Below are 16097 nucleotides of genomic sequence, written 5' to 3' on the forward strand. Positions count from 1 at the left end.
GGAGTTTTTGATGTTGGGTGATTTCTGTTGAAGTGCTGTTGCATCAAATGAATCAAAGCTCTGCCTTTTCCTTCCCTCGTGCAGATGTTGCAGATGACACCAACTTGGGCAGGAGTGTTGGTCTGCCTGAGGATAGGAAGGCTCTGCAGAGGGATCTGGACAGGCTGGATCTATAGGCTGAGACCCGGTGGTGTGAGGTTCAACAAGGCCAAATACCGGGTCCTGCACTTGGAGCAGCCCCATGGAATGCTCCAGGTGTGGGGCAGAGTGGCTGGAAAGGTGCTCAGTGGAAAAGGACCTGGGAGTGCTGGTGACAGTGGCTGACCATGAGCCAGGTGGCCAAGAAGGCCAGTGGCACCTGGCCTGTATCAGCAATAGTGTGGCCAGGCAGGGCCAGGGCAGTGACCATCCCCCTGCACTGGGCACTGATGAGGCCACACCTCAAATCATGGGATTAGTTTTGGGCCCCTCACAACAAGAAAGACATTGAGGGGCTGGAGCGTGTCCAGAGAAGGCAACAGAGTGGAGGAAAGGGTTGGTCTGATGAGGAGCAGCTGAGGGAGCTGGGTGAGCTCAGCCTGGAGGAGGCTCAGGGGGACCTTCTCACTCTCTGCAACTCCCTGACAGGAGGGTGTAGGTGGGAGTTGGTCTCTTCTCCCACATAACAGGTGACAGGATAAGAGGAGACAGCCTCAAGATGTGCCAGGGGAGGTTTAAATTGCATATTAGGAAGAATGTCTTCACTGAAAGGACTGTCCAGCCCTGGCACAGCTGCCCAGGGCAGTGGTGGAGTCACCACCCCTGGAGGGATTTAACAGATGTGTACATGTGGCACTTGGTTTAGTGGTGGCCTTGGCAGTGATGGGGTAACAGTGTAGAGGTCTTTTCCAACCTAAATGAGTCTGTGATGATAAGCCTAATTAGTGAGTGAATGTGATCTGTATCTTTGTTCATTGTGGGCATGTGTTTAACAAGCTGGCTTAACCCTAACCTGCTATTAGCCAAATTGCTGGGCAGTGTCTCTGGGCTGCATGAGTCACCAAGAGGGTTGGGATTTGAATCTTAGGATAATATTAAGCCACATTTGTGCAGTGCCATCCCCTCTTCTACCCCCTTTTCTTTAGAGGGAGTGTCTGACTTCAGAGGGATGCTCTTGCAGTAAAAGTCCCAACAGGACTAACCCAGAAAGACCAACAGCAGCTTTAACTTCCATGGCAAATGTCATTCTGCATTTCAATTTCTTAAACTGGAGGGGGTTATTTTTTCTTCCAGGCATTTAAGTAGAGACTATGTGGTGTAAAACTGGATAAACACCATATTTATATTGTTCATTTGAATTTTCCTCAGCATTGCTAGGTATTTATCCCCATGACCAGTGAGACTCCAGCTGCTTGAGAGGTTAATTTATTTATTGAGTAAATCTTATTTTATCTCCATAGTGAGTTCTGTAATTGGTATTAAATGTAACATGCATGCACAGATGCTGAGCATGTGTTAACAATTACAAAAAAAAAAAAAGAGAGAGAAAAAGGGCTGTTAGTACAAAAACGAGATATGGTTTGCCTATAACCAGAGCAGACTTGCTGTTTTCTAGTGAACAAGGCCAGTCTGGGTTGTGCCCCTGTTTGCCACCGTGGGCAGGTTTAGTTCTTCTCTGCTCAGTTTTCTTTTCCATAAAATGGTGACTAAGCCCACTTTTACAGAACTATTTGAGATCTCCAGCTCAACAGTGTAAAGCAGTCATACCAGCCACTCACGTGGGAGAAACAAAACTTCCTGGGACAGCAGATTGCTGGATGCAGAGCTTTGTGCAGTTTGATGCCTTATCCCCTCAAAGGCAGCTCTGAAGTGGCTGAACTTCGTGCAGGTTCCAGGCACCCTCCCAGCTCCTGTTTGCTGTTGATGTGGTGCTTTGCAGGATGTCTGTGCTGACGTGAGCTGGGGTCATTTTGCCTTTAAACCTTTTTTGTGTGTTCATTTGCTCTGAAATTCCACTGAGCATGTGAGTGAGAGCTCTGTGCTGCCCAGCACATCCTGCAGCTCCCTGTGAGCATTTAATGGGAGCAGGGCACCATGGCCAGGAGCCAGGGAGGCTGGCTTGAAACCCAGGGGCAGAGCAGTAAATCTGTGGGAATAGGCAGACTTGGATAGCCTGTTATGTAAGGGTTTTATTTAATGCTCGAGCCACTCATCTACAAGAATATTATTGATTCAAGACTGGCAGCTGGTCAGATTGATTTATGTCCTTAGTTGAAAAGCTGTTTGATAAACACTGGTTGTCTGCAGTTTTCTGTAATACCTGGACTGGTTTGGGCTGTTCCAGGTGTAGCTGTGCCCCTCTGTGTAATCCGATTGGATATAGGGGGGGTCTGACCCCAAGGTTCCCTTCCCTGCAGTTCAGGGCTATGTCCCACCCCTGTGCTTGGCTCTGCAGTGGGATGGAGGGTGCAGCAGCTCACCCTCTCCCCCAGGGTGTCCTGAGCTCCAGGCACTTGGCAGCCTGGGAAGAAACCCCTGCTCCAGCAGCCCTGAGTGCCTGTCTCATCCAAAAGGGGCTACTGGTGTCACTCCCTCCCTGTCTGGCTGCTTTCAAGTGGAGAGTTTGAAGTCTGGCCTCAGGGGACAACATCCTGGTTTATTGGGGTTGATTAGGGACTCACCAATGTTTTATAAAGAAACCCTTCTGCTGGTGTTTCATAGTCAGAGTAGCTGTGGAAGCCCAAAAGCAACCTGGGAGCCAGATTCCTCTCCTGGCTCTGCAAGTGACTTGCTGTGTATAATCTTAAGGGAAGTAACTTTCCTACCTTTTCCTGGAACTACAGTGTGAGAGTGTCAGTGCTAGGTCAGCCCCAGCATCCATTTATGCAGTGGATGTGATGCTCTCCCAGAGTGCTGCTCCAGCCTCTGATAAGGAGCTGAGTGACTCCTTTCATCTGGGCTGTTCTGGTTTGATGAGCTTCAAAGAGCATCTGTTAAGATTTCTGACAAAGGACGCGTGTCCATTGCTGGAACTGGGCTGATATGGAAAAGGAGCTCTTTTGGTGGGTCACTCATTCATGTCTGATTGAAGGCTGTTGTTGGAGCAGTCATAGGGCTTCTAGAGCTTTGTGAGCTGCTTTTTTGCACTTTAGAAACTGAAAATGGTTAGTACTCAGTTTTGTTTGCTGATGGAAGTCATTCAGCCAGGTGTAGAGCATTAGCAGTAAGTGCAGTGAAACGGGTGACCCTGGTATTGGCAGCAGGACTCTTTCCCCAGCACCTTTGACACAGCTGTCCCTGGTTTGGAGAGCAGCCCTTGTGCCCTGGAAGCCTGGCTTGGTGGTGTGAAAACAGACACATAAAATAGGCAGCAAACAGGCACTGAAAATGCCTCTGTGTGACCCACAGCAGTGTCTGCAATGAGATCCCTGCAGCCCACCAGGAGATGCAGCCTGGTCTGTCCTGCAGCTCAGGTGTCTCTTAACAGGATTAACCTGGCTCAGTGGCATCTCAGTCAGCTCCAGCTCCTGATTCTTCTTAAGTAAATGCCTTGTGTTCCTTGCTGCTGTGTTACTGAGTGCTGGCTCTTATCCAGCTCCTTGAGCTGTGGTGCTTGACTCTTGGTTTGGGGTATGAGGGAGGGAGGGAGGAGGCAGCAATTGTCCCGTGTTAACCCATGAACTATGGTTCATGAAATGCACAACTGCCCTGAAAGCCCTGGCTGTGCTGTGGACACAAGGCAAAGCAGTTGCTGGGCAGTGGTTGTTGCAGCTTCTGTCCCTGGCTCCACCCTCCCTGTTATTTTTTGGTGCTCCAAAAGCCTCACGTCATTTTGCAGAAGTGATTGTAACCCCTCTGGATCACATGAGCACTTCAGCAGAGTCACTTCATTACAAGCTGCTGTTAAGATGCAAATAAACCCTCCTAAATGCAGTAACTTCAGCACTGCTGCACTTCATAAGTCAGCATAACTGCTTCCACGGAGCTGGAATTACAGGGCAAAGGCTCTCCCACTGCAGAGCAGCTGCAGCGCTGTCCAAGCCAACTCACACCAAGTAAAGGCGCTGCTGCACTTTGGGAAGAGGTGCTAGTACTGGTTTTATTGATACAGGCTTGAGCCCTGCCTCTTCTTTAAACCCATGTGGCTGCCTTGGTGCTGTTGTGGCACGATGGGTTTGGAGAGAGCGAAGAGAACTCCTGTTTGAACAACTTGGTGCTTTTGGGGGCCAAGACTCCCTGTTCATCCCCTGCTCATCTCCTGGCGGTGGCAGCTCTTCCTCCTGGGTAGAGGCTTTGCCCTCTTCAGCAAGAGGCAAGCCTGTCAACTTTGGGCTCAGGATCAGGGCTTTGCAGTGCTGCGAGTTCCCCTGGACTGTCAAATGCCAGCCCTTGTCCACTAGTGAGCATTTCAGCCTGAGTGGGGCTGTATTCTCATGGTCCTCTCCTCCATGGGGCTCTTGCCTGATCTCCTGTAAGGCCAGTCCAGGTTGTCCTTCTGGCAGTGTCTGTCCACCCATGAGATGAATGGAAATGGTTAACTAGAGCTGCCAGCCCTGGGGAATTGCTTCAGCAGCACTTCACGCCTGACTAATATCTGCTTCTTTCCTTCTGCACTCTGCCTGTCACTCCAGATGGGAGAGGACACTCCGTGGGTAATTGGTTCCTGTTCCCTCTGTCTTCCTCCTTCCCTCTTACTCACACACTTCGCTCTTACCATCTCTTCCATCACTCTGAGTTTGGAATAAAGTTAGGTCTTGGGCATCTCACAGGAGGATGGAGTAAACCAGTCCTGTGGTTCCTGAATGGGGAAAGAACTGGTGCCATGGGAGGGTGACAGGCAAGAAAAATGGAGAGAGGTACTTGTGTGCTGCTGCAACGGGCAGTGCACCCTGGATCTGATGGGGAACTGATTAGTTCTTTATTAACTTGTGTTGCAGTAGATGTGCTGTCACTTCTCTTTTCACTGTTAGGTAGAGCCAGCTCTGCCTGCAGGGACCTGGAGGAGTTGGCAGCTCCTCGGCGCTGGCTCTGCGGCTCCGTAGCACATCTGCAGTGCTGGGCCCGAGGACAGGAGCCAGGAGAGGCACAGGCTGTGCTGTGCAGAGCCCTCTGACCAGCAAAGAGGGGCTTCAGGAGGTCAGAGCTTCCTGACATTGAAAGAGACCTTTTCTCCCACAAAGCAGAGATGTCGGGTGCAATCTGGAAATGTAAAGGGGCTCGTGGTAAATCCTCTAAGCCAATGAGGGTTTTTTTCTACTCCTCATAGGGGGTGAGAGCTGGAGTCTCCACTCAAGCAATTCTACTTTTCCCCCAAGGCCTGACATTTAGGGAAGATGAAAGACTTATAGATAGCTTGAGGAACCCCAATATGTCATTTCTGCTCTCCCTCACAGTGAGTGCATTCAGATACCAGTGTACGAGCTGCTTCGAGGTTGGGTTCCTACCCTGCAGCTTCTTGTGATGAGTATAATAGGAAATGGTAGAATGGTTAACATCTGGCTTGATTATGCAGAATTATTCAGTCATTTCCATAATACCCTTTGTAAAATGCTTGCTGCTTGATAAACCAGTCTTTCTTCTGCTTCAGACAACAGTACCAGAAGTCCTCCGTGCATACAATAATATCTGGAAATGAACTGGATTCTTTCTCTTCCCCCAGACTTCGCTGCCTGTCAGTGTAAAGCATAAAGTTCATCTGCATGCAAGACTATGAATAGGGATGAGGTGTAATAGTTGCATTTATTACTCCTCAGTGAGCCAGTAACAAGATGTAAATGATCTGATATATTAATCTAAATCATGGCTTGGCTTAGCAGTCAATAGAACAAAACTCGGCTCTGCCAGACTGTTTCAGTGGGGGAGACTTGACAGTGTAATAAGCCTTGTTTTATAAGCTCAATATTAATTGGATTTGCATCCTCTGGCTGGCTTCCTTTGGTCTCTGACTGATCCTTCTTTTGACTTCGGAATCACTCACTTTTATCTATTATCTCTTAAGTAAGCTAAGGAAAACTGGACAGCAAGAGCCTGGGTTGCTGTATGAAGAGGTGGCTGTTGCAAAAGATGAGGAACCTGCTATTAACTTATGCCATGACCTCAAGCAGGGATAAACTGAGTCCCACACAGGAAAAGAAAAAGCTCTTAAGGCTTCTTAACAAAAAGCAAATTCTGTGTCATTTGTTCTTCTCTAACACCTACTTATGGTGGCTGATGTTGCATCAGCTGGCTCCTGTGGGGACTGGGGAAGGAGAGGTGCCAGGGGATTGAAGAGGGATCCAGGGTAGCACAGGGATTTGTCAAATTTTACATGTTTTATGGAGGCTGGTTATCATCTGGTAAGTCACTGTCTTACGACTTTGCTGCTGTTCTCAGGGCAATTTTATCCTTTTTATCTGTGCTCTGATGGAGAGAGGTGTGAAGCTTTATGGTATCTCTTGACCAGCATAAAATACATTTACTGTGAGATCTCCCAGGGAACAGGCTGGTGGGGAGCAGAGCAAAGTTAATTTCCAAGTTTTTTGTGCAGAGGGAAAAGGTTGGAGCCTTTTTGCCTCTAAGCATAGACACTCCTGGCAGCTTCTGCTTTAGCTATATGGTGCATTTATTCAGTATTCTAACACATCAGCGTTTATTTGAACAACATATCTAAGAGCCTTTGTTGACCCAGTTTGTCACATGCTTTTTATAAAAGCAAACTGACTCCCCAAACCCTAATCAAATGGAAGAGGAAAACCATCTCAAGGTGAGCTGTGATGATCTGGTCTGACAGTCCAGTTTTCCTCATGGGACTGGCTCCTATCTCACCCCTGCACTTGCATCATCCTCTGTGCTTATTGTCAGGTCATGTTCCTTGTCTGAATGTGACCCAAAAAAACCCCTGTACTAGGCAAAAAATTATCATGGTCTTCAGAAGAAAAGCCCGGGACACAGATAAGCCCGGAGATGACTCTGCAGTGTGTGGTTGTTCCCTCCTGGCTATCAGTCATCTGTTGAGTGCTTTTTAAATATTCACAGGAGTGATGTTGTACTCACAAACAGCGCTTGTAGCCAGCTTTGGAGCCTGTCCTGATCACTGAAATCTCTCGAGCGTGTAGAATGATGTTTGAAAAATGGGCTTTGTCACTGAGAAAGTGGTACGGATGCTTTCGTGAAGGGAGTTCATGATAGAAGAGCTTCTAGGTGGGCTGCAGGAGGGTTTGGCAGAAGGGTCCCAGAGAGGATTTAGTGTTTATGGAGGGTTGTGCGGGTGTACACAGTCACTGTTTCATCACTTCAGACTGTAGCTGTGTAGCTTGGCAGAGACTGTTATTGAAATAACCTGCTGCACCGAGAGGTCTCTTTACTGTTGGAGTGCCCATTAGATCATGAAACTGTTTTTTCTCTGTCTGTGGGAGGGTTGCACTTTCAAAGGGAAGACAAAGCCCAGCTATCTGAGCTGTTGCAATAGCCAGCACATACCCCGTTCTCTTTCTTCCCTGTTATTGAAAAGAGCCGCATGTCAGAGGAACACAGCCAAGATGCTTTGTGTTTGCCCGTAGTTCCTAGCTGTTCCCTAGAAAACTAAAGCTTTCAGGAAGTCAGCTTCCTGTCAGTTTTATTTTTATGCCGTTTCACAGTTACCCCACTGGGTTTTGTGGAGCTGCCGGGGCCTGCTGGCAGGCAGCGAGGTGGGCTGGAGGGAAAGCACTGATGCATGAAACGTGAAGAAATAGCGCCGAGCTTCTGGCGCAGACGACGGGCGCGAGGAGGGATGGATTTTTGCTCTTATTAACCTGCAGAACACTCCTGTCCGCAGTGTGGGGTGCTTCTCCAAGTAGCTCTGCTCACACAACAGCAAAAAGCCCCTCTGTTCCCTGTGCTTTCCCAGCACTGCATTTCCGTCTGTCCTGTGTGGCGAGCGAGCCGTGCTCGGAGCAGCGCGGGCGACTGGGCTCCGCTCCGGCCATCTGACACTTGGCTTAAATGATCTCGGTCTTTCTCTCCTCTCTCTCCTTCTCTCTTTCAGCTTGGCAGTGACCTTGGCGGGGGCATTGGAGGAAGCCCGGCAGTAAGTGCCATTCCATTTTTTTCCCCAGTTTAAAAGAGCTGCTCAAAGCTCAGGGTTTTTTAAATGTAACCTCGCCCGTTACGTGCTGGAAGATGCTTTAAATCCCTGAAGATGTTGGAAAATGGGCAAATGCAGCTGAAATCTGAAACACACAGGTCCCCACCTATGTTGCTTTGAGTCCAGCTGTCACCTGGGCTTTCCGAAGAGCAGCCAGGGCCAGAGCTGTTCACTCTATCTGCTTAGCTCTTCTTTCTCAGAGCTTTTAGTTGGAGCAGCAGCGTTAACACTGGTAGTACCTCATCCTTGTGCAACTGCTTTGGCAGCTGGAAGGCCAAGGATGCTTATCTCTACTCATAAAGCCTGGTCTGTTGTAACCCTAACCCACTGTCACCACAGGCTTGCCTGAATTCAGTGCTTTTCTCCTCCCAAAGCTCACAGAAGTTTTTTTGCCTGGCCATCAGGAATCAGGTGCTCTGAGCTCTCCTACTACGTGTGGTCAGTGCTGCCACCTCCACTGTGCCTGTGCTTTGTGAGTGTCCTGGTGCCTACAGCGCTTGCCAGGACATGGGAGAGTTTCAGCTTGCTTCCAAAGCACCCTTGGCTTCAAACACATACCAGCTTTTTCCGAGAAAGCATGGGAAATGAGTGCAAGATGACTTGGAGATGCTGTGGGCAGGAGTAGCCAAAGTAGTGTCCTCTACTAGAAAGCTCCAGTCCCTCTGCCCAGGACTGTGTACCCGGTAATTCAGTGAGGAAAGCACACTCAGTTCTGGAGGGAGGGCTTTTCAGAGACCCTTGTTATGGCTGCAGTCATTCTCTCCTTCCTTCCCTGTGAATCTGACACTCCTTTCTGGCTTCAGCACAAGGGCAGAGGAGAGCTGGTGGTGCAGTACCCCCGTAGCCCCCAGGCAGCCCATCCACACCAGGGCATGGCAGATACTTCCCTGTAGTGATCACACCTACAAAGCCAGGTCTTTGCCTTCCTGAGCCAACAAAAACCCACCAAGCAGTTCTGTCTTAGCAATTCTGCCTGTTTCTGGGCTGCTGACTGGAGAATCCTGTTCTCAAGCACATAATTCTTCCTGCTCACAGTAAAGAACTTGGAAGTCAAACTTGACTGTGATTGTCCCATCTAGAGCTGGGCACCTGAAGGTTAATATTCCTGGTTTGGTGCTCTCATTTAAGTCCTGAGAGGGAAGGATTGCCCTTCTTACAGGAAGGTTGTCCTCTGGCAGACAGAGACAACTAGTTCTGCTTCATGTGATGAACCTTTTGGACCACAGTGCTGAGAATGCAGAGCTCTGGCTTTGGGTGGGAGTACACAATACGGTCATGACTCCCTTGCTATCTCTGGATATGCAAAATCTTGCAGATTCCTGAAGACTGACGTAGTTGGGGGAAGATTTGAATTATTTTTTCTTTTCCCTGGGTTTACGTAGGGTAGATCCACAAAGCATATTGTCTTGTGAGAAGGAGAGATGGAGAAGAAAGATTCCTCTAGAGTGGGAATAGATAACTGGAGCTATAAAAAATGATGTGAAAGCTTGGTTGAGGTGACAGCCGAGTGTAGGGATTAGTTGCCAAGAGCTTTGGAATTCAAATGCATAATTTAGCACTATTGATAAATCAGCGGGGAAGCTGCAAATGGCTTTAAAATATTTAGGATATTGCCCGAATTCATGCTTTATTTAATAAGTAGCGTTCAAGTGTGGTGTTAATCAGCGCCTGTTCTTTCTGACTCCTCCAGGTGGGACAGACCTACATTCCCTCCTCCGTGCCAGCCACCTTTGCCCCTTCGCCCACCCCTGCAGTGGTCAGCAGTGGACTCAACGACCTCTTCGAGCTCTCCTCTGGCATAGGCATGGCTCCCGGAGGATATGTGGCTCCAAAGTCTGTACGTAAGGAAAAACCATCCTCTTCAGTGTATTGCCTTACCCTGGGCTACAAGGTGTCTGAGATTGCTCACTTGTCCCCTTTATTTGTGAGTCTCTGGTGCTTTCGGCACCTTAGTTCAGCTTCATCCCATTAGGGATGCCCTGGGTTTATCCCAGGTGGAATAACAATATATTGGAGACCATGTTAGTTAGTAGTTACAGACTTCTGGTATTTTAGCAGCTCCCTCATTTTGCCTGTAACAAGATTACTCCCAAGACTGGCTTATATAAGATCCGAGACTTTCCGTTTTGCCGGAGCAACTTTCCTGCAGACCTACTTCTTAGCAAGTTTCCTCAGGAAACTGAGGGCAGGATACAACGTGCAACAACTTACTTTGGTAGCAGATTTGTTTATTTGGAGGAATCCAACGTGACAGTGAAGATAAACCCATGTGATTGGGATGAACATGCCGCAGTGTAATGCAGATAAACGCTCTGTTAGCGGCAGAGACCACAGATGCATTGGCTTAGTCAGGAGGGGTCGGGAGATACAGAACATGGTTCTGGAAACAGGCTGTGGAGCAGCCACAGGGAGCTCTGGGTTAGCCTTTCCTGCCTGAAAGGGAATAAACAAGAATTAGCACTCTTATTAAATAGTCCATGGATGGATAAACTTCAGTCATCCTGTGAAATCGAGGAATATGAAATGGAGTGTGCAGAGCATACTCAAAGCTCTCGGTCCTTGCAATTATTACACCATATGTAAGACCAGCTACAAAAGAACAGAGTCATTTTGAGCTAAGCACTACCTCATCTTGCACCACTCAGATTTGGGTCTGGGTTTTTCCCACAAAGGTGGTTTGGGAATCCAGAAGCCGAACAGCTAATAGATTTTATTTGGTTCAAACTTTAGTATTGTCCTGCCTCTAATAGCCCAACAAGCCCTTGGAGAAGCCTGTCCATCAGCAGACTCGGTAAGTCTCACATTAGTGTGATGGACACAAGTTCTTGTGCACACTAATGCTATAGTATAATTGATTTCTTATGTGAGTGCTGTGAACAAATATGGGTTAGGAGCAGCAAGCTTAGTCCTCATTGGTGAGCTCAATCCTTTCAATATCCCATATCCCATCTTCCCTGTAGTGTTTCTTTAGCCTTTGTGGGCTTAATGTGCCAATGTAGCTGAATTTCTGAACTCAGGACTTCTCGTTTGTTTGTTGTTTTTTTTTTTTTGAAAACTACTAGTTTGTTATCTTCAGGCCAGGCTGCTCACGCTGAATGACATCTCTTGTGTTCAAGGTTTGGTTGCCTGCAGTGAAGGCTAAAGGATTGGAGATCTCAGGCACATTCAGCCACAGGCAGGGACACATCTACATGGAGATGAACTTCACCAATAAGGCTTTGCAGCACATGACTGACTTTGCCATTCAGTTCAATAAGAACAGGTAAGAAACCAAAATCAATACACTGTGTTCAAAAGACTGCATGCTCCTGTGAGAGGAGGCTGTGTCTACACTGGTAGATCTAGGCAGGGCTTTTACACAGGTGTATAATGCAGTCTTGGAAATAACTTGGATGACACAGCCTGAACTCTCCATCACACCACAGTTGTGTTGAAAGGGCTGAAAATACAGACTGATAAATCTGAGGGGAAACAGGCAGCAGACAGTCCCATCGTTCTCCCGGCTCTGAAACAGCATCTGCCCCATTTAATCTCTGTGGTTTTAAAGCAGCCTCATGAGTTGTTAGGCAGGTTAGTGGTTTTATAGCCAGTGAGTGCCCTGAGGAAAACCAAGAGCATAAACAGGCAAGATCTGAGCTGTACAAGTATCAGCCCGTAATGCCTCTGCCTCCTGACCTAATTGCTGTGCTGCCCCTCAGCCTGTCTGGAAGTACAGGACTCATTAATAAAGCTGTTTGTCAGTGAAGAAGTTGCAAGTTAAGAGCCTGTGGCACATGTTTTCCCCGTAATTGGCAGCAGAACAATTTTGTCAGAAGGAGCAGCCACTTGAACGTTTAGAGCATACAGATTGTTCTCAGAAACCCATCTCGGCCAAAGGACATGACATGGCAACACAGTCACAAAATCTTCCCACAAATACCCTTTCCAGTAAGAGCTTATCCTGTGGTTTTATGTTATCTTGAGCAAGGGCCAGGCTGGTTCTTATCAAGACTGTAAAGGGTATCTTGTGACTGAAATGTCCTCCCTATTTTTTAATATCGCTTCACTGCAAAAGGGTTCTCTACTAAAAATCCACTGAAACCATCTCTTTAATCACTGTTAGCCTTGCAAATTTAACATTTCTTGGGACGAATAAGATTTACTTAGAAAAGACATTATGCTAAGTAAGTCTTAGTAAATGTTCTCCCTGGACTGCGATATTTTCTGGAGAGTTTTGCTAAGCTGCTATATGCAAATGTTTCTTGCAAAATTAGCCTAGAAAAAAAGGCATTTTGTTTGTGATTTTCCCCCATAAATCAAGCTATGTTGTAGCCACACCTACATGGCTTCAAGGATGTAAGAAGTTTAGGAAGTGTACAGTAAATCAGCAGTTTTTCCTCTTGCAGCACAAGCTCCATATACAATCTACTACTATTTACTCTTTTACAAATGCTGTTCTCCTGTCACTGCTTTCCACTGTGGCTGGTGCATTGGAAAGAGCTGCTGAGGGCTGGTTCTTTTGTTTTAAATATTAAGGTTTGTGATTGGGAAGGTTTTATTGCTTTTCCTCCCCCCTCTCCTGCTGCTACTAATTGCATTCACTGCAGCCTTGGAATAAAGAATTAAAAAAAAATAAAAGAAAGCTAAAGCTCTAGAGTTCTGTAACATCACAGCCCCTTAGTAACAAACCACAACTTTGGTTTCCCTCTGAATCTTAGGGAAAACACGAGGGTTTGTCCTCCAGGGTGAAACGGCTGCAGAAGGCAAATCATGTGGTGAAGCCCTTGCTGAGAATATTCTTATTTCAACTCCCTAGAGCTGAAAAAACTAAGGAGAACCAAGAATGGGGCATTTACTGGTTTCTGAAGGAGTAAAAAATCCAATAAATGTGGCTGACTCTGTGCAGAGGCAGTATCAGGTTTATAGTGAATAAAGTAAAAATACACATCTGTACATCCTATAAATGCTCTGTGACCTCTGAGCTCATGTGGATTCTGCTAAAGAGAAAGGCATTTGTGTGTGGACACCAAAGCATCTGCACTTCCATGTGCTTTTGGAAAGCAGTGGGTACATAGTACAGGAGTGCTGATTTCCCTCTTTGCCACACTAAGCAGAGGTGCCTTTGGAATTAAGTGTCTTCTGGACTGAATGGTCAAGTGAGCATTGCTTTGCTGAGATACATCCCCAGTGAAGGAGCCTCCAGCCACGTGGCTGAGCTAGGTGCTGTCAATTGTGACTGGCTGCTCTGGTTCATTTGTTCTGCAGTGCTGTTACCAACCCACATGTTCCTCCCTGGCTATTTATTTAATCTGTGTAGGCTCCAGTTCCTTCTTCTCATAGCTCCCAGTGATACAACAGCCATTAAGTGTGTGATATACTCTACCTGCAGTGCTCTGCAGCTCTGTAAGAGAGAGCCAGGAGGCCTGACTGAGTCCAGGTGCTGATCCTTGCTTGGCAGGCTGGTGCTCAGCACACAGACCTGCAGGTAATGGGAGAGTTCCCAGGTGCTGGTCCCTGGGCAGGATGGTGCATGTTGTCAGCAAGACCAGCCTGAATGAGTTTCCCATGCCTTGTCCTACTTGGAGTGTCTGCTTGTTTGAGCTCTGTTCCTTCCCTGGAGTAACAGCAGGGGCAGCTCAGGAAGGTGAGCCAGGTTGTGCTTGGCAAAAGGGGAACAGTGTTGGGCAATGCAGTGCTGCTCTCATCACCTCTGTTTTTCTCTTGCCCAGCTTTGGGGTCATCCCAAGCACCCCACTGGCCATTCACACACCTCTGATGCCAAACCAAAGTATTGATGTCTCCCTGCCCCTCAACACTCTGGGACCAGTCATGAAAATGGAGCCTCTGAACAACCTCCAGGTAAGGGTTGTCTCTTTCTGGGCAGGGGGGAGATGAGCTGGTGCTCAGCCCAGTTTGTTTGGCCTGACACCATGTGGTAAGACTCTAGTCACAAAATACCACGTGGATTTGGGCCATGAGTCTGCCCAAAACTTAGTCCACTTCCTTTCTCTAGTCTCTCAGAAGGACTGAAACAGAGACTTAGTGAATTTTGTGAATTTTCAAGCACCTCGAGCTTGAAAAACTTGCACCTGTGTAGATTAAGATCTTTGTACCAGTAACACTGCTCCCTAAACTGGGCATGAGGTTTGGTTGGACTTATGAACGAGCTGGTCTGAGCAGAGAAAGTGCCTGTGGTGGAGCAGGCAGCGAGAACTGTCAGTGAGAATTGAAGCAATTAAAGGAATTGCAGGAAAGATGGCAACTGCTGAGTGATTAATATTTCTCTAGTACTCTTAAGTACCAGGGTGCTTTATAAAGGCATTGGCACATCTCTGCTCCAGATAGCTTAATCCAAGGCAAATGATGTGTTCCAGGAAAGGCAGAGGAGAAATGACGTAAGCAGCTGATGTTTCATTGATGAGGGTGTTGGTGCATGGCAGGGACAGCATTCCCCAGAGGAGGCTCTTTATCGGATTGGGCTGTCAATCTGATAAAGACAGGACAGATCCAGGGAGATGTTCCCCTCTGCTTTGGACCAGACTGTCTCCATCAGTCCTGGCATGCCTCAGGGGCAGTGGGCTGGAAGTCATCAGGCAGACAGCTCTCCCTGGAAGGAGGCTCTTCCCCTCTGCTGCCATGTGCAGCCACTCTATGGAGCAGAGTTCAGCAATTCCTGCCTCTCTTCTGGGCAGCTGGGTCCTCCAGGATGATTTTCCCAGTATCCCCAAAGATGCAGTTAACTTGGCACTGTAGCACATCACTCACCTCAAGTCTCCAGGAGATGGAACTGGGTCGGGTTCCTGTAGCGTAGCAGCCCATAAAGGGGAATATTTTGAAGCAGCTCATTCTCTTTTTAGATTAAGAGAATGCAATGGAAGTTACTATTTATTCTGCCTGAGCAACTGTTTTTTCCCTTCTTTTGACTTCCATTCTGGGGCTTATGACTTATTGATGAGTCTTTGGGCAAACAGCTTGAAATAGCTTCTCTGGCACTCAAACGAGCAGTCCTACACCGAGCGCAGTCATGCGATGGGGGAGCACACAGACAGTGAATGAATTACATGGCGTGTCTTCCACAGAGGGCCCTTCCAGCCTCGGGAAAAACTGGGCTCCCTCTGTGTCCAGGTCATGAGGATGAGGTTCCATCGCTGCATTTGGGTCAGCTGTGGTAAAATCTGCCTCCTGCTCCGAAGGAAATTTGGAAATCTCTAGGAGGTGACGGTCCCGATCAGCCTCCATAACACCAGGGACTCTCTCAACGAGGCAGCCTCAAGTTGCTGCTTCCTTTGATCAGCAAGGAAGTGAAGTATTTGGGTTATTAAATCTCTGAAGAAATGGGAACACAGTTTGTTTCTTGTAGCATCTTCTGCTAGAACAAAGCAAAGAGAAAACATGGGAGGAAACCTCCAGCCACCTTCTATTGAGACAGTGGAGCATTCATTAGTGCCAGACTCAGTTGCTAATTTGCTAAAGCTCTCATTGCCACAGAAGTTGGCTGCCCTTTTACAATTGGGGAAGCTGCCATATGGAGTAATAGTATATTTCTCTGCAAAGAGTTGAATCACAATAGCAGATGCCAAGTTAAAAAGAGCACTCCCCTTACTTTTTTGACAGCAGTGGGTTTGATGGAGGTCTGTCACTGCCCTGACAGCCAAGGCTCTGGTTTTGTTTTGTGAGTTCATGTAGAAAGGGTTTGTCTTGACACATTCAGAAATCGTTTTGGTGACCTACTTAGGCAACAATTTATAGCATAATATAGGAGTAGAGAATACAAATGTTCCTGTATTCATTGAAGAACCAAAACACTCATCAAGTTGAATTTGCTTAATGCGTTTTTTCTGAGCTGGGGAACATTGGAGCAGATGCAGGGCTGATTTGAACCTGAGGACCTTATGTTCATCTCCTATTCTGGTGGGGTTTTTTTTGTTTTAGTAACAAGAAAAATAAGTCCTGAAGTAACCAAACTGATAGCTTTCAAGTTTTTGTCATGTTAATTAGAAACTTCAAAGACTAGTTGTACATTCTTTAGGCAACT

The 16097-nt window shown here is 47.3% G+C and overlaps 1 protein-coding gene across 4 annotated transcripts in view; it reads left to right on the plus strand.

Moving 5' to 3' along the window:
* AP2B1 (adaptor related protein complex 2 subunit beta 1) overlaps positions 1–16097 on the plus strand; it is a 78590-nt gene that overhangs the window by 43825 nt on the left and 18668 nt on the right. For 3 of the 4 annotated variants that reach the window (XM_027690807.1, XM_027690806.1, XM_027690809.1), the window contains exons 15-18: positions 7985–8026; positions 9774–9920; positions 11200–11345; positions 13792–13921. In XM_027690807.1, the coding sequence (XP_027546608.1) occupies positions 7985–8026; positions 9774–9920; positions 11200–11345; positions 13792–13921 (465 nt within the window). The remainder of the gene's footprint in view (positions 1–7984; positions 8027–9773; positions 9921–11199; positions 11346–13791; positions 13922–16097) is intronic. The other variant, XM_027690810.1, reaches the window with a different exon arrangement.

Source organism: Neopelma chrysocephalum, unplaced genomic scaffold (assembly GCF_003984885.1).
Source record: "Neopelma chrysocephalum unplaced genomic scaffold, ASM398488v2 Primary Assembly neopelma1_82, whole genome shotgun sequence".
Lineage (NCBI taxonomy): Eukaryota > Metazoa > Chordata > Aves > Passeriformes > Pipridae > Neopelma > Neopelma chrysocephalum.